At 47.5% G+C, this 23,358-nt stretch overlaps 1 protein-coding gene across 3 annotated transcripts in view; it reads left to right on the top strand.

The window, feature by feature from the left end:
- The window catches only part of Alg1 (ALG1, chitobiosyldiphosphodolichol beta-mannosyltransferase), a 68,355-nt gene that overhangs the window by 17,001 nt on the left and 27,996 nt on the right, over positions 1 to 23,358 (top strand). For 2 of the 3 annotated variants that reach the window (XM_089587149.1, XM_089587150.1), the window contains 4 exons: positions 5,725 to 5,825; positions 16,305 to 16,453; positions 18,327 to 18,407; positions 20,466 to 20,569. In XM_089587149.1, the coding sequence (XP_089443275.1) occupies positions 5,725 to 5,825; positions 16,305 to 16,453; positions 18,327 to 18,407; positions 20,466 to 20,569 (435 nt within the window). Of the gene's footprint in view, positions 1 to 5,724; positions 5,826 to 14,522; positions 14,662 to 16,304; positions 16,454 to 18,326; positions 18,408 to 20,465; positions 20,570 to 23,358 lie in introns of those variants that run through there. The other variant, XM_089587151.1, reaches the window with a different exon arrangement.

The raw sequence follows: 23,358 nt of genomic DNA on the forward strand, positions 1-23,358 counted from the left end.
AGGTTGTCCTCCATGTAGTTTGTGATCCTTTCATTAATCACCCTCTCGTATATCTTCCCTAGACAGGAGGTTAGGGAGATTGGTCTTAGGTTTTCAATTTGAATTCTTTTACCCGGCTTGGGTATCATAATTACCTCTGCATGTTTCCATTCCGCCGGCACGATTCCTTTTTCCCAGATAGCGTTTAGGTACTTCGTAAGCTCGGCGATGGCCGTGTCTCCCATGTTTCTAATGGTAGCGTTATTTATTTTGTCCTTTCCGGCTGCCGTATTCTTTTTTGCTTCCCCTATGGCTGCCCTTACTTCCTCCTCGGTGATTGGCCTATCCATCGCGGGGTTGTTTTCGCCGGTGTATACTTGGTCTTGTTTTGGGTGCATGATTGTGCCGTAGCATTTTTCCCTCAGTGCTTGTGTTAGTTGGTCTTCCGTTCCAGGGAAGGTGTGGAGTAGTCTTTTCATGGACTTGCCGCTTTCCGTTTTGGTTTTTGTGGGGTCTATCAAAGCTCTTAGTATATTCCAAGTTCGGGCCGTGCCTAGTGTTCCTCTAAGTGTTTCCGTGAACTGTTGCCAGTTTTGCGTGGCGATGTTGTCTGCGTGTTCTGATGCCTTCTTAGTCAGTTCTGCGATCTTCAGCTTGAGTTTCCTGTTGTATTTTTGCTGCCTCCATCTCCTGATAAGGCTTCTTCGTGCTTCCCATAGGTGAAGAAGGTGGCTGTCTACGTCTGGGTGTTGTTCCGTGCGAACGATCATCTTCGTGTATTTTTGTCTGACCTTCATAAGCTCCGTGCACCACTCTTCTATGTTGGTTATCGGTTTTATTATTTCGTCGCTGTGGTTTCTGACTTCCGTTTTCTCAGGTATTGTCTCGTTTCCGAGTTTCAGGATGATTTGGGAGTCGTATTTTCGTGTACCTTTTTTGATTCTTACGTATTCTGATTTTTCTGCTGAGCACGATAATCCTCTGGCCCTGGCGTATTGTTCAGTATGGTCGATCGCTTTTTGTAGCCGCTCTTGTTTAGCTGCTAGGGAGCCTGTGGTTGTCCATATTGTTATGTCATCTGCATACATTGCGTAGCTGATGTTTTCTATTTCGTCCAGTACTTTCGTGAGTCCTATCATCGCTATGTTGAATAGTAGCGGTGATATTACTGAGCTGCGTCCTGTGATTTTGGCAGTCCCTAGGCATCTCTTCATTTCTCCTGCGGCTATTTCTAAGTTAAAGATGAAGTGGTCGCTCCCTAAGGTTTCCATCGTATTTTCCCATTGGATATTCTCGTTGTTTTTTGAGAAGGCTAGGTCAGGCGTGGTGTCTTTGCAGACGCTGTTTCCTATCCTCGTCGTAGTTGTGGGGTCGTTAGCTAGCTCCATGCAGTATTTTTCTGCGCTTTCTGCTATGCTTTTACCTTTGGCATTGAGTTTTTGGTACCCCCAAATGGGGTTTGCCGCATTAAAGTCTCCTAGGATCAACAGTGGGTTCTGGCCTGCAATATCGCTGGCTTGTTTGAACAGTTCGTGTATTCTGGGGTTCTTTTGTTTTGGGGGGCTGTATACGTTTATGATGAAAGCGCTGTCATCCGCTGGTTTTTCTGGTACAATTTCTAGTACAGTGTGGTGTACGTCCGTATCCGGTATGTTGGTTTTTCAGATTGCCGTAATTGACTTATGTACTAAGGTGACGGCCTTGCCGGAACCGCCTCCGTCATACATCTCGTATCCTGTTATGCTTGTTTTAGCCCTGGCCCCGTATTCTTGGATGGCAATGATGTCCGGCGGTTTTTCTTGGTTCTTTATGAGGTGGATTAACTGAGTTTGTTTTCCTTTTATTCCTCTACAGTTCCATTGCCAAATTTTCAAGCTTCCTTTCTTGTTTAGCCTTGTGTGTTTGCCGTTAGACATTTTGTATTCTTGCTTCCTGCTCGTCGGAATGGATGGGCCTATTGCTCATGTGTTCTCTCATGCGTTTGCTGTGTGCTTCCTTCGTTGTAGTTGCTACTTTCCCTTTAATGTAGTTGTATTTTCCGTCCATTTTCTCGAGGTCTTCGCTGACTTTGACATGGTGTTTCATTATTGCTAGCAAAGTTGCTCTCACCATCTCCTGATCGAGTTCTTGGATTTCTTGTAGTTGGTGTTGTGCCGCCTTTATGGCGGCCACCTCTGCGGAATCTGTCCTACGTTGGTACGTTTCTACTTGATCGGCCTCCGTGATGGACATGGGCTGTCTGGCGTGTTCGAGGTTTTTGAGTGCGTTCATGTATTGTGCTTTTTGTCTTTGGAGTTCTATTTTAAGATGCGTGTTTTGTTCTTCTAGCTCTTTGACCCTTTGATCGCTTTGAGCAAGTCGCTGTTCTAGTTTTGCTATTCTGTCCTCAAGTTGCATTGTCTTAGAGTGTGACACAGTGGTTGCACAGTTATGTCCAATTGGCCAGCTCCCCTTCTTCTCCGGTCTCTGCTGTGGCTGGTTGAGATCTTGCTTCTTGTTTTCGCTCGCCAGGCCTGGGAAGTCCCCTTTGCGTTCCTGGAACCCGCTGTTTTCTTTGCGCGTTGTCGACATGGATCTGGATCGCATCGCTGATCTTGACCTCGATCTCGTGCGCTTGTCGGCGTTGCTGCTGAGTGTTGCGTTGTTGTCTGAACGAAGCAGTTGCTTCGTTGCGTCTGCCCCTTGTTTTTCTCTGGATCTGCTCGTTCGTGTAGTAGCGTCCCCGGTGTCTTGCGTTCGCTGTCCCGGCGATCCAGTGTCCCCGTTGTCTTGCGTTCGTTGACCTGGCGGGGTCTTGCCTTTCGGTTGCCCCGTTTGGTACTTGGCTTTTTTATACCGCATCTCGCAGTCCTTGTCTCCAGTAGCGTGGTCACCACCGCAGAGCGCACATTTTCTTTCTTCGCAATGATGGTTTTCCTGGTGGTCCCGGGTTCCACATGACTTGCATACCTTCACCTGTGGGGTTGGGCACACGTCTGTTCTGTGTCCAGGCTGCATGCATGTGTGGCACACCTGCCTTCGGACTCGGTACGGGTAGCATTGGTACTCAGCCCCTGCAAAAATCACTTGCTTGGAAAGGAATTTGCCGTCGAAGAGTAGCATTGCTGAGGAGGATTTACCCAGCATTCTCGCCCCGACGATTTCGACTCCATGCGTTCGGACTCTAAGTTCCGCCAGTAGGTCTTCGGTCTTGAGGCCCGGCTCGACTCCGTGGATGACTCCTCGGATCACATCATCCGGCGCCGCAATGTACGTGTTGACTTCGTAGTTGACGCCCTTGATGCTGAGTTGTCTTATTTGCTTGATTTGTCTTGCCGTCTCTTCAGATGGCGTGCTTGTGATGATTATGTTGGATCCAGGTCGGATTCTGGTAATGAAGTTCTCTCCTCCGCATGCTGAGTGGTGGCCGGTAGCCGCCTGGATTGCTTTCGAGATGAGAAACTGTGGAAACTGTTTCACTTGCAGCCCTTGCTTAGGTCTTATAATGACTTTCACGTCGGTCTTAGGTAGCGGTGGTATCCTCCGCGATGGCGCCTTGCCGCCTGTCTTCTCCAAATTGGTCGCTGCGTCCCGTCCGACTGGCGTCTGTAGCCTCCTGGCTTCCGCTCTGGCTTTCTTTTCTTCGTTTGCTTGTTTGAGCTTTTCTCGTCGTCGCGCCCTGGCCCGCATAACTGGCGTCCAGTTATCCGCGCCATCGTTGTCGTTTTCCTCCGTGTCCGTGTTGGCGTCGCTCGCGCGTTCCCGGCACGTTTCGGTAGAACGTTCGTCCTCAGAAACTTCGTCTTCCATGTGCGAATCCTCGCACTGTGAATCCTCGCTTTGCACGCCCTTGGGAGCGTTTCCGCTCCCGCTGGGGCTAGCGAGCATCCCTCCGTCGGCTTCTGTCTCGGCGCAAGCGCCGAGGTCTAGCGGAGGCCTTCGTCTCGTTAGGCTTAGCTGCGGCAGTTCGCTGGCGAACTTTACAACTCGATAAAAAGTCGCAAAATTGGCCTACCGTTTTGAAGTTGGTATCCAGATGCGTCGGATATCTTGCTTTCCTCGCACACCAAAAATGGTTGGGCCACGTCCGTTTTAAACTGGTAAAATTAGCCCACAATGCGGGAGGCGGTCCGACATGCGTCCGCTCTGATCACCGGTGTTTACGTCCCCCCACGTCACATGTTACGTTCCGTGACGTTGCACGTGCATCTGTGGAATTAAAGTGATTGGAAATCATGACTTGTAATTCGAATTAAAGGCCGCCGCATGTCTCTAATGATGCAACTTCATAAAGTAAAAAAAAATCGCTTAAAGAAAAAATCCTAGAATTTTAGTACGGGTTCGAAACTGCGATTCTTGGTTTTTGAGTCAGACAGGCTGCCCCATAGAATTAATATTGTAACGAAGAAGACGAAGCTGGCAGTGGCGCTGATTAGAGCGCTCGCGCTAGGCCAGCGGCCATTAAATCATCTCTTGTTCGTCGTTCATCGCGCCTCATTCTTCGGCTGGCCGCCACGTAACATTTGGTGTGAGGTGCTGGGCAATCGTCGGCATCCTGGTTTTGGAGCTTCGGCGTCCTGTGTCAGCCGTGGTCGTCAGCCGTGAGTCCTTGGCCTGCGTCGCCCGGCTTGCCCCAGCCGTTCAGACCCGAGCCGACCTCGCCGTTGCTTTCCTCGCCCCGTTACCCCCCGCGCCGACCACCCGACACGACGAACTGGACCCGACGCCATGACCGACCCGACGTGCCGACCCCACCGACCCGAGACGCTGCACACACGTGAAGACACCGTTCCCCTGCCCTTGCCGTTCAGTACGTCCTGGGGCCATGGCTGTCGGCTCCTGGCAACTTGCGGCCCGGAAGCTTCATGGACCGGGACTCATTTTCTCATCTTTCTCATCGTGGCAGCCAGCACTGCACCATCTTCTACTTACTGTTCAACCCTCCACTCAAGATCATCGCCATTTCGCGCGTCTCTGTCAACGATCGGGACGATCGCTTGGTGGACGAAGCTGGCAGTGACGCGGGACGGAGCGCTCGCCCTATAGGCCAGCGGCCATTAAATCATCCCATTATCATCAGTCATCTCCTCTCACTCTTCTGCTGGCCGCCACGTAACAATATACGGGGCTACCCCTAAGGCCATGCAGGCATGCTTGTACGGCTTCGTTATAAGCGGGATTTATACGCCTGCCTAGTCGTCTTTCACGTAAAGTGCCATCTTACGCCTGTATATTGATGAATGTGTGTGTAATTAGGGAGGTTGTAATTACGTGAGTAGTAATTAAGCGAGTAGCAAAGAGCATATTGGCGTTTCATTTCTTCGTTGCTTGACGTGGCACAGTGGCTCGCCGTATATTGATGAATATGTGTGTAATTAGGGAGGTTATAATTACGTGAGTAGTAATTAAGCGAGTAGCAAAGAGCATATTGGCGTTTCATTTCTTCGTTGCTTGACGTGGCACAGTGGCTCCGGCATGCGGCCGTCCTTGGAAAACCTCCGCGATCTGATGTACGCCTGTGCCGCAACAGATGGCGCGCGAGTTGTATAAAGCACGCACTTCATTGCGGAACCTGCGTCCAAAAGAACTAACTGTCCGCGTCTGCGAAGTGATATGCAGTAAGGACTGCTGGCCACTGAAAGGGCCCACTAACGCTAATGCTAATGCGTCATGCTCTTAAAGCGGAACTTTGAGTGTCCCCCGAATTTTCTTCCGCATACATCGTGGGAAATGTTCGTTCACATCGCGACTGATTCACTCTCGCAGGTGACGGAGCTGCTGAAGGCGTACCCGAGCGACCGGTGCGTCGTATTCGACGACCTGGGCGAGGACGGCCTCAAGGCGAACCTCACAATCGGAGGCCAAACGTACGGTTTTGAGTCGTACGCAATGTTCCAGGCCGTCGTGGACGTCTTGAAGGCAACTACTCCTTAGCGGGAGTCCACGCGACTGCGGAGGTGGTGTTGCGCAGAGCCTTGGACATCAAGACGCTACTTCTTTAAAAGCTGCCATGGCTCCAATAATGTCCAAGTTGTCCTTGGCGGCCCAGTTTGACGACTTATGCCGGCGGTTAACGCAGACTGACACAACTCACGAAGAAATTTTGCTGGAATTTGTTCGAAATCAAGAACAGCCGGACAATGACGCCGAAAGAAGGACGGCAGTGCTTTTTACTACCGTGGCCTTTGCGTTATTCATGCTTTGTAAACAGCTTAGCGTGCACAAGTAACGGAATCTATCTTTCAGCTGATGATGTCATGCTCTCAAGCTCATGGTTTACTCGTTGGCCTTTTGGGGACATTCATTTCAGCTCAATAATCCAGACCACGAGCTACTTCACCAGACACGGGATAGCATAGTATCACCTGCCGTTAGGCGAATAAACGGCCCGCGAACGCTTCCACCACCAGATAAAACTCAATTATCAGTGCCATGAACTTCCACTCGTTTTTGAGTAGTATGGACCCGCCACAGAGTGGGCGGCGAACGCGCATTTTGCGACCCATTTGTTTTGAACACTGTCAAAATTCGTAGAAAAAATTATGCTGAGATTCGACTTGGCCGAACCGAGGTAACCGTAGCGAAAGCTGCGGCGCGAACCTCTAGGTTATATACAACTCTCGACGCTGACATCACACTCCATCACGCCACAACCACGTGGTATCACGCGAAGGTCACGTGACTTCTTCCACACCTCCACACCAACCGTAAGGTCAAAGGTCAAGGTAAAAGAACAAGGGTGGTCCATTGAGTGGACCCCACATGGCAAGGCGTAAGCGCATAGCAACACGAGCCATAGGCTCGAACCAGAACCAGACGTAAGCGCATAGAAACAGCAGCCATAGACCTCTTGCATTGCCCAGGGGGCGCTGCGAAAATGGTGCTAAAGAGCGCCCTCTGCCCTCGGCTGGGTAGTACCGGGCTCTGGCGTCTGCTTCGGAAAGCACGTTGGCAGTATGGACCCGCGACTTTCGCTTGTGCTGTGCCATGGCCTACAGCGAATATCGGGCGCCGAAGATTTTTTCAGGGCTGGCACGCTGTGCAAAGGGGAAAAATTATGCAACGCCATGTACGTGCACTCTGTTCAAGAAATAAGCGGCGAAGTTTCAACGCGGTGTCATTCGCAAGTGAAGGGAGTCGCGTACGAAGTTCAACTTCAGATAAGGTCTGCACGCTTCGAGATTCAAGCGCACCAACGCGATGAAATACTTGCAATATATGAATTCGCAGCAGTTCTAAACAGACATGTATACGGGACTGCTCGAGCGCACGACGGTACACGCCGCGCCAGCATGCCACGAAACGGTGGGTCTCCTGCAGTCTTTTTTGACTGCATCTCGCTAAACAAGTAGCCATGCCTGCCTTGTAGAATGCATATATGAGCTCGCAGCCGAATAACGCTGCAGCGCGAGCTCGTGCGCTGCGCGCTTGATGTCGTTTTCTTGATGTAGCTTTTCATCCTTAAGACGACATCGCTCGAACACGTTCGCTGTTATCAGTGATGCCGTGCTGCCACATGCGTGCTGGTTTGAGGTCGACAATGTGCACATTTCACTCTCGACGCTGGGCTGCTCGTAGTGCGTAGCGAATTCGCACCTAATCAACCCGCCCATTTGTGGTCATTTGCACGCACCTGGCCACCTCACCATGTTGCACCAGTAGAATTGTCTCAATTGTCGCAGTGGCCGGGTCTCTAGTCGTGAATCACCAGCCATGCCTGCTGATTTGTCGATTTGCCTTAATAGTGATTATCTGAAGTGAGATGTTGACATGACATATGAATTATACCATTTATTTTTTTTCGCGCTCTTTGCTGTGTTGTGCATTCCCTTGATATGATCTCTGAATTATACTGTTCGTTTCTCACTTTTTGCTGCTTGCTCTGTTTTGCATTCCCTACTGTTTGGTGATTGTCCTGGTACACTTTTTGCTGCTTTGCTGCTTGCTTGGTCCAACTGCCTATGTAGGGATGTACTAGACAAGTTGTGTTGTAGAATGCATAAGTTCTCATTCTACGCCTGCATATGCGGCTGCTCGCTACATGTACATTTTTTGAGAGAGGTAAGCGCCAAAAGAAGACGAACACGGTGGAATTTGATAATGGGATTCAGACCTTCTTGCTCGTGGCAGCCCACGACGCAGCAGTAACGACGGTGACGCTTTTTCGAGACTGAGCGAGGTCTCTCGGGCGGATCGGCGTCGCCGATTCCTTCTGCTGCCTGCGTTTCGTGCTGAGGCGCACGGAGCGTCGGTTTTCTAAATATTAAGCCACGGCCAGACCGCGGCGTGGTTGGTCACAAGTGACGAGCCTTATCGCACTCACAACAGTGCATAAAAACGTGCGAATCGACGCAAAACGCAGGCTAGAAAGGTGCGCCGCCACAGCCAGTGCTCACTATTGACCCAACCAGGTACTACCCAGCCAACTTCTCCTTGCCGCCACCAGGCGCCGCCACGTTACCTGAAACTCCAGCGCAAGAGGCCCATAGCTCAAGGGCATTCAAGGTCGGCAGCTAGGCACACGAAGCCCGAGTTAGGTGTCGTAGTGTAGCTTTCGCTACAAAAGTTGCGACCTCGCTTGAAAGTACCCACTGGCATCCCCCAGCAGAGTGTAGGCCCCAAATAAGACTGGCCACCCACGAAATTTTAAGCGTCTTGAATTGGACAGCGACGCATGTATCCTTCGGAAGCATTACCTGCTCGGCTTCAAAGCCAAGAATCTAAGCACAATGATTAGTCGTCTTGCAATAGACGATGACCATAATTTGGCGTGTGCGCTCTGCCGGCGTCGGCGACTCCCGATAAATTAACCCTGCATTCATGATAGAAAGGAATCGTGCGATGGAAGAGTTGTCATTTTGAACGGCCGGCATGCATAAGCAAACTCCGTGACAGGTTGGCTAAATACCTGACGCCGAGTAAAGAGTTCAACACCGCAAATAAACCGATTTATACGCTTTTTCAATCATTCTGGCGGCGTCGATTAGGTATGCCTATTATGGCGAGCTTTTTCAAAGTCTCTTTTAAAAGCTGCTTCTAAGGATCATCGCAACTGAAGTGGTCTATATTCAGAGCAACTCCTGCCCCGACATTCAAACAGGAGCCTTAGGTGCCACAGATCCTGCTGTAGCCAGCGCAGTTCTTACTGCATGTCCTGTCACCAAGACCACTGCTAAGCATTCCCATGTTGAAGATCTTTCGTTTCAAACTGAATTTTTTCGGGCTCTGCCATTATGCCGTTGGTCACTATCGACAGTCATATATGGCTGCTGAAAAAGAGGGGACACTTCAGCTAGGCCTTATAAGGGCATGACGCGATAGCGTGTTGGGGTAGTTCCCATATATGCAGAAGGTTACTGTCTATTTTATACATTCATAGATACCTGGTACTACTCTTCATACTCCTCATACTCTTCCAAGTAAAGTGGTGCAGCGGTAAAGCGATTCGCCACTGCACTGGGATGGAAGCCGCTTATAGCGGTGTGCTTTGTGTGGCCCATGTTCCTCTTCCCGAATGACCAGTCATTAATTTAATGGTCACCTACCACGGTGGGTCGGTTGAGATGGCGCTGCAAGGTCACGTGACCAAGATGGCCAACCTGTCGCAGGGTTGCTGTCTTGGAGCCACCTGCAAGTCATGCTCGTGATGTTGCACACACGGCGATACCTATCAAAGTGAAGATATCGCTTCAAAAATATGGCGTGCGCTTACACTGATGGTTACACTGGTTCGCGGATCACTAAATGATGACGCAGTACATAGAGCTCGGCGATGGTTGCTTTATGTGGTTAATATAAGCTCTTGGTTGAGTAATAAAGGACTAGGATGCGTACTGTTGCGTTCGGAGGCTGCTTTCATTCACTCGGTGCTTTTTCTATTCATGGAATCATGATGCCTGCTTTTTAGTCAGGAAAATGCGTTAATTACGGTATCATTGATTTCATGCTGCATTGCTCGTTCAACTACAAATCATTCTACACGTTGTAACGTGTCAGTGCACGTTAAAGAACCCCAGGTGGTCGAAATTTCCGGAGCTCTTCACTACGGCGTCCCTCATAGCCTGGGTCGCTTTGGGACGTTAAACCCCATAAACCAAATCAAGGACACTGTAGAGGATGGCTCCGGACTGATTTAGGCCACCTGGGGTCCGTTAACGTGCGTAGATATCGCACACCGCACGGTCGCCTTTTGCGCTTAGCCTCCATTGAGCTTTAGCAGGAGCGTTTCAAACTGCGATACAGTTTGGCAGAATTGCGACACCAAACTTTTCGGAGCGTGCTTTTTTTCTGGAATGACGCGTACGACACTAGTAATCATGCATATTTATTTGTTATGCTTCTAGCGTTAAGGTTCAAAACATAACTTTTCTTGTGCGCATTTGGGCAGTCAAGGGGAAGCAGCCGACGATGGCGGTAGTGAGGCGGCAGACGGAGAGCCGGAAGGTCTAGTGGAGAAGCTACGGGCCTTTTCAAGGATTTTCGAATAACTGTTCCAAACGTACCGAACTCTGTCGATGAAAACGTGATCGAAGCGCAGCCTCACCACAGAGCCGCCATTACGAAATGGCTTTGACGCCTCCCAAAGTCTTATGCGAAGTAAGCGAACATTAAGAGAGTAATCTTCGGTTACATGATAATCAGTGTTTTTAAAATAAGCATTTTTTAGCACAGTGATTTTCTCGGAGTAATACAAGATTTTCAGGATGACAGGGCGAGCACGGTTATCACGTGGCCTACCGATCCTATGACACCGCTCAATTCTCGGGCATTCAATCTTCAAATTCTTGGAAATCAGATTTATAACTTCGCTCAAAAGGCCCTGGCCGTCGTCATCTGATTCTTCAGGGAAACCATGCAGGATGATGTTATTTCGCCGAGATCGGTTTTCCAGATCATCGTTCTTCTTACTTAGCCGTGCCGCGGCATCATTTAAAGAATCAATCTCAGAACGTAGTTTGTCGCCGGTGCGGACTCAAGCTAGCCACACGATTCAATACCTTCGAAACGATCATCTACAGATTTCTGAAATGTTTTTATGTCTGCAACATCACGCGCTAACAGTTTCTGACCTTATAGTAGTCCGAGCATTTCAGCAATTCTACCGCTCTCGGAAGTATCTGCTGCAAGAGTGCTTGTCTGGGAGCGCGTCTGAGCTAGTGCATAACGACAGACAACCCGGGCTCTGTTAAGTTTTGAACGATAGCTTATGTTCAGGAACTTTCTTGGGTGGACCGGGTAGTTCCACGTCGCCACTCAGAAGAAGCCTTTTTAAGCAATACGCCAAGCGCGATGAACAAATCACAGCAATATGTGGGCACAAGAGAAACAGTAAAAACCGATCATCTGATCTAATACAGCGAGCACCTTTGCGGTAACATACCTGGACAAAGAATTCGTAAGCATCCTGCCGGTATTGATACTCTCAAGCCCACTGAAGAATAGTTCCGGGAACAGCGCTTTTCTCTCCTTGGCGGATGACGTCACAGAGCAGGCGCAATCGTTGATTCGTTGATCCAATGAAGCATTGGCGTATGCAGGTGTATGGTGGCCAGAAGCGCGCAGTGGGATGACAGGCGTACCGTCGAACAATCCAAAGCTATCACACAAGGTGATAGGGCATTCCAGGCACACACTGCCCACTCGATACACGTGCCTACCATGTAGACTGACGCCAGGTGGCCGCAAAGGAAAACTGTAGCGAGGCGGAGCAGCATAGCACGCTGCCTCCCAGTCAAAAAAAAAAAAAACATTGGAACCAATTGGACATTCCAGTTGGAACTAAATGGTCATTCCCATTGCTTCCAATTGGATCTCCCAATTGGAACCATTTGGTTCCAGTTGTGTTTTTAGCCCCCGACCAATTGGACCCAACTGGACTAGCCAATTGGACCCATTAGGCCAGGCAGTTATTTCACCCAGAAAATATTCACAAAATATGTTACGTTGATTGAGAAAGGTAGCTAAATGTTTGAATAATATGCTCTAGGATCTTGGATGAATATTTCTACAACTTAACACATTGTAATGTGCAAAAGGAAAACTGATTTATGAGGACTGCGGGGAGACACTCTGCTAGTGCCAATCAGCATTTTTCTACGGAATTGAAATTAACATGTTTTTATGGAAACCAAAGCCAACAGACACACATGCATCACACACAAGCAACACTGCACATTCAGGCACTAGTAGCATACATTAGCTCAATATGTACATCCAGAGAACACCCTTCTGCTCCAACTTATATACCCAATTTATTAGGCTCTCATGCAGGGGCCAGTGGCGCTTGCCCACTGAGCATAGATATTTAATTTAATTTCAGCTCCAGTGGTGGTGTAGGTGATGAGTACAATTTATTAGGCTAAGCTGCTGGTAGCTGTTATTGTAAGTACTATATTCGTTCTGCCTTTTTTCGTCAAACATGCAAACATTCATTGGATAAATTGGGTGCAGTTGGGCGGACCAATTGGATGCAATGGGTAAGGCCAATTGGGCTCACCAATTGGAAACCCAAATGGTCTAATTGGATAGTCCATTTGGACCATCCAATTGGAACACCATTCCAATTGGAACCAATTGAAAACTGAACTCGTCCAATTAGAACCAATTGGAACCCATTGGAAATCCAATTGGTTCCAATGGTTTTTTTTGACTGGGGCTGTACAGCCAGGCAGCCGAGAAACTACACAAAGAAGAAGGGACAGGTAATATAAGCATCCTGCCGGCACTGCTGCTCTCAAGCCCACTGCTGCATGAGCTGCTAAGCGTAATCAATGAGTTAGGCAGGGAGAGCAGAACGGTAAACCAAAGTAATGCTCAACAGTCTCACAAGGGAACAGCAGTTCACAGTTGGTAGCGAGGTGCTGGAAGTGGAAAGGGAATACGTGTGCTTATAGGGGTGGCCGCTGATCCTGATCATGAGAGGGAAATAACTAGGACAATACGAATGGGTTTGGAGCCCATTTGGCAGGTTTTCTCGGATCATGAATGGCAGTTTACCAAAATCCTTCAACCGAAAAGTATACAACAGGTGTATCTTACCGGTACTCACCTACGGGGCAGAAACGTGGAGGCTGACGAAAAGGGTTCGGCTTAAGCTAAGGACAACGCACCGAGCTATGGAAAGAAAAATGATAGGTGTAATGTTAAGAGACCGGAAGCGGGCAGAGTGGGCGAGGCAACAAATACGTGTTAATGGCATTCTAGACGAAATGGGCATGTACAACCGTCAGTGTTTTCCACTGACACTAGCGCCGCTGGGGGTCGGGCGCTGGGTCTGAGGCCATATTAGGGTGGAAGCAGGGCACGAGCTGTCTCCAACCGCCGCAAACACACCGATCAGCATGGTCTGTGATTCAGCGCCCAGAGGGGCTGTAATATCAGAGTAGGATGTCCATACGAGCGTCCGTGTTAGGCGTGATGACGATGGTACGGCAAGGCAAGCGTAGCAGGGGACGGCTGAAAGTTAGGTGGGCGGATGAGATTAAGTAGTTTTCAGGGATACAGTAGCAGTTCAATTAACAGACATAAAAAAATGGCATGAGTAGATGAAGCGCACAAAAGACAGCGCACAGACAAAGAATAACAGCAGACAGGCACTATTCTTTATCTGTGTGCTGTCACTTGTGCGCTTCAGCTTGCCCCAGAAAGTGTTATACTGAAAAAAAAAAAGGCATTCCTTATTCGCGCAGCAAACGTTAATCATGCCACTGTACAGTTCGCAACCTTCGCACTTTATGAACACCAAAAATGGTTGTATCTTTTATCACCTCTGGTAACATACTTGTATTATGACTTTAGCTATAAACCCTGCATAAATAGGGCAGAAGCAACGTTTTGTGAATATACTTTAAAAACGTCGAGCAGCAGCTGATGAGACGTGTGTGCCAGCAGCGAGGTAAGGCGGGGAGGGGGAAGATTGCTGCTGACACGCTCTTAAGTCATCATAAACAAAATAAAAACAAAACGCATAAAATTAACTGAAACGTCTAAAATATTGAGTCACAGCTTAAAATAAATAAAACAAAAGCTTTTTGATGACTTAATAATAGCCCGTGATAATAAGACTCTGTTGGGCCGAAGCCAAGTCAGGCCAAGTCATCACCAGTCAGCACTAGCCGCTTCCTGCTACTTTTTTCAACTGTGTGTTTGCGAAAGGTGTTGACGGTGGCATGTTTTGCCGTTGGTTACGTTGCGGCTCTCTACTCCGGAATCCTAACCGCGTTTAAGCGTAGTTCAGTTGGTTCAGTGTCTTGAAAGCCAGCGTCTCCTCTCGTATCTGGGCAAGCAAGCCACATCAGTGCTGTAGCTGTCGACGGTCCGGTGTTTGTGTGTACTACGTGTGTGTTGATGCAGACGCAAGAAGAAAACTACTTCGTGTGCAGCGTGTGTGGTATGCGCGAGAAGTACCACGTCGAGAGCGACGGCATCAAGCGCTTCGGTCTGCGGTTTCTCGAGAAGGTTTACTTCGTCCGTGACGGCTCCGGCGAGGATCTGGGCGGATTCGCCGTGGGCTCGCACTGTTCCGCGTGCCGGCGCGCCGTTTGCCACTCGAGCGAGTGCAGCGTGTTCTACGCCAAGCGTTTCTGCAAGGCTTGCTTTCTTCAGTCGAGCCTGCAGTTTCCGCCGCAGCTAAGACAGGCGTTCACGAAGTAGGCGTCCGTCCGACGAGGACGTTTTTCTCCAGAGCATTACCAAGTACCTCAGGTATGCATGTGGCATTAAGCGTTTTATCCGTAATGTAACACCTGCCTAGGGGCTCTAATTTGTCTGTGGGGACATAGACTTCTTGACAGCGTGTACTCAACGTCCGGTACTGAGAATATGTCAGAGGACAGCGGGTGGGGGAGTGGGCGTGAATATTCTAAAGCAAAGAAAGCGAGGAGAAGCCAGATGTATAACTAGTCGTAGACGCTTGACCGAATATCCAGGTAACCAAGTAACAGTATTATTTAATGCTTGTTGAGATTTTTTGCGGTTTTACCGTGGTAGCACTAATTCAGTATTACACTAGCTGTTTGGCTGAGTGCATTACTAATGATTCCTATATTCCCCAGAAAGGCCGGTTACCAATATACGCTTGCTACATTTTAATGCCTGTAAAGGTAAACATGCTGGATGAAAGGTGGGGCCATCAAAGAAAAATGTTTTCAGGTTAGACGTTGGGACATCATAAAGTCGACTATATAGAATGTTGATATAAACGTGCACCGTAAAATGCTTCTCTTTGTTAAGCCGCTCGTTTATTCGTGCTGGAATTTAACGCAGGGATGGCATACTTGCTTTTTCAATACCAGGTTTGGAAAGTGTACTTTCCCAATTTGATTAGGGTTAATTATACATCCGCGTCCTCAGCAGCATTGGAGATCCATAACAAGCAGCTTTTGCATAGTGCATGTTTAACATTGCAACAGTGTGTACATAGCTTTCACTGACACAAGTGAAGATAATCCTATGGTATGGTGTCTATAAACCACTAGCGCCTGCAGTTTGCATTGTTTCATTATGATTGTGTGCGCAATATTTGGTCGCTCTGAGCACAGCTGTGAAAGGAATTTCAATGAACACACTCTTTCTCACCATGGAATATCCCAGAGCACCAGTGCCCGTGAAGGAAAGCATGCTAAACAAAGCAATGTAGCTTGTGTATGGCCTGCATTAAACATGCCACCCTCGACCGCGAGAACAGCAGCCTTCGAGCGTTTGGAGCACACTTCACAACACGTAAATCTGACCCTTCAAACTAGGAGCACTTCGTCTTTCTTAAGCTGTGTGCTGACAAGCTCTCATCCATGCACTTAGGAAATGTGCGGTTATAGCAATTTATACACATTCATTCAATGGTCACATAGTAGCTGATATTTTTACCATGTAATGCCCAGGAACAGGCTAGCACTTCCGCTCTTCTCTGCTCCCAGTGCTTCTGAGGAGCCAATATCTTCTTGCACTGTTGAACCTTTTCTTTGCACCAAACGAGCACTGATACGATCGGTTGCAGTTTATACCTGTTGTGAAAGGACCCCGCACCCAGCAGAGAAGGCGGCTCTACGCAAAACGCACAAAGCAGCCAATCGCAGTGTGAAATACCTCTGTTTATCCACGTCTAAAAGCGTGTGCAGCAGCCAAGCGGATTGTAAACATGACCGCTGTAGCAGCGATCTCGCTGACGTGACATCATGTGCTAGCTACGTATGTGCGAACGAAGCTTGCATAACATGCACCTGCCAGCTTGTTGTTTTCTCGTTTTCGTTTTTTTGTGTCTGTGTTCGTGTTACTAAACAAAGTAATGGTAAAAATTAAGCACTGTAGGGAAAAGTGTTTTCGCAACACCGACATTGCTCTCTGTGCAGGGTCCAAGCAGCCATGGCTGAAGATGCTCAGAGGCGGGGCCGGGTGGCTGTCGTGGTGCTGGGTGACTTTGGACACAGTCCACGCATGAACTACCATGCCTTATCTCTTGCAAAGGAAGGGTTTGAGGTGGACGTGGTGGCCTACTCTGGTGAGCATTGCCAGTGGTGTATCTCTGGACTGTTGAAAAGTGCTTAAAATGGGTTTTGAGTTTGGCTGTGTGGTGCATTTTTCGCTGTTAACTATGTATGGGACGTTTTCTGGGGGAGCCGAAATCGCCATCATGTGTCATAGCCACCAAGTTTTGCATTCGCTTGATGGTTCTTTTGAATGCTGGCATTCTTGTCCACTTCAGGACAAAGGCATCTGCCGCCGATCTGCCACACTTGTGCCTGTGCCAGCTGTGACCACCCTGTACTTTAAAGCTTCCCAATTCCATCCACCCACCTTTCACCCCCTGCTACACTTGGCTTCTCTTGGGAGACATTCCGTTACCCTCAAAGACCATCGTGTAATGGCATGAATTTCAAAAGAAGGTTTTTCTAGAAGCATGCAGCAGAGAGACAGGTGAGCTGATGAGATTGGGAAGTTTCTGTGCAAGGGAGAAAGGTGATGTTGTGCAGGTAGCTTAAAGGGTCCCTGAAAGTGCGTTCGAGGTTGGCTATAAAATGCTTGCATTACGTAGAGTATAGGCCACCAAGCATTCATGCTGTGTACACAAGACCTCAAAAGTGAGCCTATAATTTACAATACAATTTTAAGAACTCCCGCTTCCGCGCCTTGCAGCGACCAGCGGTGTCCAGCTTTGGCCCGAATCCATGCGCATTGTGTCACATAGCACTCTTTACGTCAGCAGCGGAATGCCACCATTGGTTTGCCGCGCCAGCTCCGTTGACGCCAAACCAGTTTAGGAGGCGTTGGCTTCGCCCCCTGGGGAATTCCCACTTGCGTCGGTGGAGGGCCCGAGTGCATGGATCCGGCAGACCGACATTTCAGCGAACAAAAACGGACGAGAGGAGAGGGAAAGGCGCGAAAACGCGGAAATTCAAATTTTTACTACAGATAACTCAGCTTCCACAAAGCGCATGAAAAAAATTTTTGCTGAAGGATATTTGTGATGCTGCGTTCTATAGCATCCTTGGCGTATCACATCTTTGTTGAGACCCCCTTTCACAGCCCCTTTAAATCGCGAGGTCTATGGTCTTAAAGCCTAGCAGACGTTGCGCTGCTTATCGCATAGTTTTTTTTGTTCTGTCATGTGTATGTGTGCAGTGTGTTGTGTTCACTTCATGAAGAATTCATTTATTCGAGTTATGTACTCAGTATGCATCTAAGTGGCGTACTAAGATAACCTAAAGCATTCTTGTGTATGACAGGCAAGGGAAATTCGAACAATGATTAGATGACGCCGTTTATAGGTTTTACAAAACGGACTGCAGTTTTTACTTGTGCACTTGTCATAATCAAACTAACTATGAACCTTGTGCCAGTTCTAATGCCATTGCTATCCAAAAGGAGTGAGGAACCCTGTGCAGTTCTGCATGCTTATTAATTTCTTTATTCTAAACATGATAAAGTGCATTTGCAGTTCTTTCCAAAAGTTTCAATGTCACTTTGTGTGGTATTCAAGCAGTTTTTAAGCCATGTGACAGGTATCGTATCACACTGCTGGTATTTCAGAAGTTTAGGCTATAAGCACCATGTTCGCTGTTTCTGATTAATGTTCTCAGAATGCCAGGAGCACAATTCTGGCACCAACCACTGCAAGGATTTTAGTTTGTTCCTGTCGCACGCTAATTGTTCTGAAAAATTTTGAAAAGCCATTTTTGTGGAAGACTTGCCAGCAGCATTTGTATAACAAATAGCGTGCCGGGTTTTGTACTGCATTGCTTTGCTCAGAGTGGAACCAGCTGTTCGCTCGTTTCACTTCATTTTGCTTCCAAGTTGACACAGTAGAGTTCCCGCTCACCGAAGTTGTGCGATGCGGCTTAATAAATTTAAACTCCTTGTTTTCCTTTTTTCAGGTTCCCAGCCTGGCCCCGATGTCCTGTCCAACCCAAAAATCCATCTCCACCTCATGAAGGAGCCGCCCGCTTTTCAGAAGTGTAAGTTGCTTGTAGAATTTGTGGTGGAAGTTGTAGTATTAAAGCCGCTAGAGAATGGTCCGTCCACTAGGAAGAAACAGTGCTAGATCACTTTGTCTCATGTTGTTATGGTCATGCACCTTCTGCCGCATTCAACTGGAACTGTGCCCCACGCCTTCATTAACGCTTTCAGGCGCCATTTTTTGTTTTGACTGAAATCACTTGTTTTTTCACCTAAGTAGTATATTCAAGCTTCAAGAAAGGGAATTTGTTAGTTTTCGAACGTGAAAGACCAGCAGGTAAGTCTTTACAACCATGTGGAGAATTCCGTACAAAGTGTCAGATTTGTTAGAAATAGTAACATCGAAATGTTCTCGTGTGTCAGGTAAACACCCTAGTGATCGTGGAATCGCTTTGTGTTTTGAAGATTCACATTACGCTTGAAGTTGAGCAAAAACAATCGATGTTTTCACTCCCGGCTATATCTGTCTGCTCAAAAACGGCGGACAAAGTGCTATCTATGTGAAATATTACTTATTGCGTTCGCTACATGGTATCAAAAAAGCAACTTATTTGCAACAGAAAGGGTGCTCAATTTGACTGAAATAAAGAGATCACTGTTAAGTGCTCCGGTTTCTCAGAAAAAGCTGTAAGTTTGCCGCTTACACAATTGTGTACAAAGTGCATGAAAGGGTTAATGTGAAAGCATTATATGGCTCTGTCGTGTCAGCAAAAAATGTCTGCAAATTTGCCAGCATGATTGCGTCGTTCTCTAAAGATAGGTGTGTGAAAGTGTGATTGCGACAGATAGTGTGTGACAAAATGTTGCCATGGCAAAAGTTTGGTTTATGAGGTGTAATTAGTCGATTAATTAAACTCAAAAACACACACTTAGATGTCAAAATAGCCATGGACGTCGATATAGCACATGGACGTCAGAACAGCAGCAGATGTCAATATATTATGTGGATGTTTGGCTTTCGCATTGCTCCAATGCAGGTCACCACAGTAATCTCAAAGTTTTTCCTTCACACAAAGATGCACAGTTAAGCATTGGGAGTGGTTTATTGGGAACACATCTGTCTCGAGGGAATAGTGAAGGCACATCCGGACCACTAGAATGAAATAACTAATAACTAGGGGAACAAGAATGGGGTGGAGTGCATTTGGCGGGTACTCTTGAGATCATGAATGGCTGTTTACCGATATCTTCAAAATAAAAGTATACCTGATGTTTTTTTTTGTTTTTTTTCAGCAAAAAGCTGTTCTAGAGAACTCAACCATGCCAGAAGTTGAGTCCCGTCACAGGCACATCTGGCCCTGCCGTTCCGTATGTCCTCATTAGATTGGGGCAGTTATTTGATAGAGCCAGACTTCAGTTCGTCCTCATAACATCATAGTGAGATAACGTCATTTTTAAAAAAATATGGGGACTATTGGGTCGCCTTAAGAGTGGGATGCAGGAGCATTAGATTTCACTTTTGCCGCAGCTTCTGCTGCAACTTCTGTGCCAGTCCATCATCTGCCAGTCCATCAACCACCATATTCGGACTGCTAGCTGTGGTAGCAGTTGTCGACTATGCTGTGATGGTATTGACATTTGCATATAGCATCACTTTTTTTTCTCCTTTTTCATTTCTATTCTCTATCTAGGCTGCTGTCCAGAAACTAGGCTGTTCACAACCCTTTGGGCAGGTTGTGATGATGTCACAAAGTCATGTGACCTCTCTCGAGCATTCAGCAAATTTCGTCTTTGACATCGGCAGAGGTTTCGTGTGATGACAACTGTAATGCTGTCGCATTAAAATCAAAGCAGAGTTGCGGTTGTTACAGTAGCTGTTGATGTCGCAAACACACGGACATGAAGCAGCAGAGAACACTTTCATCCCCTCTGACGTTGCTTCGGCTTGTCACAGGAAGGTGGCAGCAGTCACAAACCTTTTCAGAGCTTGCGTATAAATGTATGCTCACATTTCTGCCCCAGTAATCATGTTCACAGTATAGTGCTCCCTTTGTTTTCTCTGTTAGCACCTCAAGTTCAGTCACTCTAGCATTGTTGTTGGCTTTCTTGCGTTTCAGATGTTCCGAGGCTGGTGGCCTACTTCCTCAAGGTTGTGTGGCAGTCCTTGGTGCTGTTCTGCAGCATGGTGTTCCTACCTAAGCCTAGTCATGTTCTTGTTCAGGTGAGTTTTAAGCCCCATGTCTCATCTTGCAAGTGGTATTTTTACAGTGATGGCTATATGACGGGCTTTCTCACGGGAGTAAACAGCTATTGCTTTCGACACCTGTGTTCACCTGTGTGAGCCGTAAAGCACATGTAGGCAGGGAAGTGGGCACATTTCAGACCTCAAAGGCTTCAGGCCATATGGTTTGCTTTTCAGCCCTCTAGTTGGAAGGTTATAGCACACCTGAAGACTGAAAGGCCTTAAAGGGCGGTGGCAAAGGTTCTCCTTACCCTACAAATATTCAGACTGTCTTGTACACTTTGCATAAAATTTGAATGTTAATCTCGTCACATGTTAATCTCGTCACATTTGAATGTTAATCTCGTCTCGAGATTAACATTTGAATGTTAATCTCATCACGTTAATCTCGGCGCAACTTGCATCTGGCCAACTCGTCTACAAAACTTACGGCATACACTGCATTAATCCGCTCAAAACTCGAATACGCGTCGCTTATATGGAATCCACATCAGACCTATCTAATAAATAAAGTTGAATCTCTTCAAAACAAAGCTGCCCGGTTCATCGTAAAGAACTACTCACGCACAGCAAGCGTATCTGAAATGAAAAAGTCCCTTAACTTATCTCTGCTCGAGAAACGCAGGTTGCTTCAGCTCATGTCCTTCTTTCACAAACTTTACCATAGTCATTCACCATTTTCTGCGCTACACGTAGTACCAGCTAACCAAGTATTTCCGCGACTGGATCACCAACACAAAGTACAGCCCATTTTCGCCCGCACAAATCTGTTTTTTCAGTCACCGCTTCTTGTTGCCATTCGCAACTGGAATCAGCTCCCGGAAAACGTGGCATCCATCACTGACCACGTCACATTTGTCGACAATCTGAAGTGCTTCCTGGGGCTGTGAATGTTGTATGAGCCGCATACATCTACCTGTTTGCTTCATGTTCGAATTTTGTGTGCACTCGCCTGTTTGTGTATTTTCTCCGTATTCTAAACTTTTATTGTACCCCCCCCCCTATGTAATGCCCACACGGGCCTTTAGGGTAACTGAATAAACATTAGTCGTTGAAGTAACGAACAAACATCATTACTCCAGTGACTAATGCAGCAATTTTTTTTTGTTATGTAATCATGTAAAAACAAATGAGATTTGGCTTGTGCCTTACCAAAACCACCCAGTTCCGTGGAAGGGCAGTTTGCTGACCTGGAAGGACAATGTTGTAGAAGGGGAGCATGCGTTAGTCTTTTGGCCAAAGCTAGGAGTGTCCTTGTAGTGTAACTCTCAAGACATCTAAGCTTATCAATGAAATGAAAGTGCATTAGCGTCTAGTACCCACTGTCTGCTGGGTACTGTGGAGCAGTGACAGAATTGATTGCTCTTTCTCTTGGGTTGTCGTTCAAAATGAGTGGTGAGTAAGGTAACCATAGTTGGGACTATGGGTTGTTAGCTGGGACTACCATCTTAGACATTGGTCAATGCAGTGCAGAAAGCAAGACGAAAAGGAGAGAAAGACGAGAGAAATGCAAGCACTCACCTTTCAGCTGCTTTTTATTTCTGGTGGGTTGGATCCCGGCCGCAGCGGTTGAATTTCTCTGGAGGCGGAATTCTAGAGGCCCGTGTACTGTGCGATGTCAGTGCACGTTAAAGAACCCCAGGTGGTCGAAACTTCTGGATCCCTCCACTACGGCGTCTCTCATAGCCTGAGTCGCTCTGGTACGTTAAACCCCATAAACCAACCAACCTTTATTTCTGGTGGTTCACAGGTATAGCACACAGATCGTCTGAGTACGGTGATCCGCTCAAAGTAAAAAAAAAAGCTGTTTAAGGTTCCATGCTTGTGTTTGTCTAGTCCTTCCTTTCTTTGGGTTATTTTAAAGCGAGAGCATTAGAAGGGCCATGAAGGCGGAAACTCCAGTGCCGGCGTTGGCGCCTGTGTGAAGCCTTCACCTCCCTTCCGTGGCAGGTTAAAGGGACTTCTCTCACTCACCACCGACCGCGTGCCAACCGGCTTCCTTTCCCTCTCCCTTTGTAGGGGAGGGGAGGAGGATGTTTTGCTGAGAATGACTCAGCTGAAATGAAAATAACAAAGGAGTAAAATGGCTCAAACTGCAGGTCTGTGTGCAGAATAGCCGGCTTCCCGAAGAACTCTCTGTGCAAAAATGATGCTTGCAGGGGAAGCGCAAATGGGGTCTCGCAAGCCCTACAACTATAAGGAAGCGTGCACTTACCCGTGATCGCTTTTCCCTTCTCCGTGCACTTCTCCATCATCACGTGATCCTGGGGAAGCGGTACACCACACCACCCGAAAGTGAAAAAGATACTGCGAAGCACATGCAGGGGGTGGTCACGTGATCGTTGGCAAGCTTTGAATAGGTTTTGTGCGATGCCACAGATACAGTTGTTGCTCTCAAAAATGTCGCATTTTTTTTATTGGGACGGTCTCTCAAAGCTCTTTGTTCATTCAGAGAAAGAAAAAAGAAACTGAATTCTTCTGAAAGGAGTATGTTACAATTTTTTTTGTTGCATGATGTAAGCAGGAGGTGTTTTTGAGCAGCACTCATCTGCGAAGTATGTTGAAGCAAGCATCACAGTATGCCTGAAATATCTAGTGGCCTTCAGGGGCTGCCATAGCCACATGGAAAGGAAACAACCTTAGTGATTGCATTGAGTTGATGGCCTACTACTTGCGAGCCTGATGTGTGAGACGGTTGAGCCTTGGAGGAATACAGCTGCACATTTTCAATGGGAATGTACAAGTACTTAATGTAATGTACAAGTACT

Source organism: Amblyomma mixtum, chromosome 4, assembly GCF_055824585.1.
Source record: "Amblyomma mixtum isolate Tamu chromosome 4, ASM5582458v1, whole genome shotgun sequence".
Classification (NCBI taxonomy): domain Eukaryota; kingdom Metazoa; phylum Arthropoda; class Arachnida; order Ixodida; family Ixodidae; genus Amblyomma; species Amblyomma mixtum.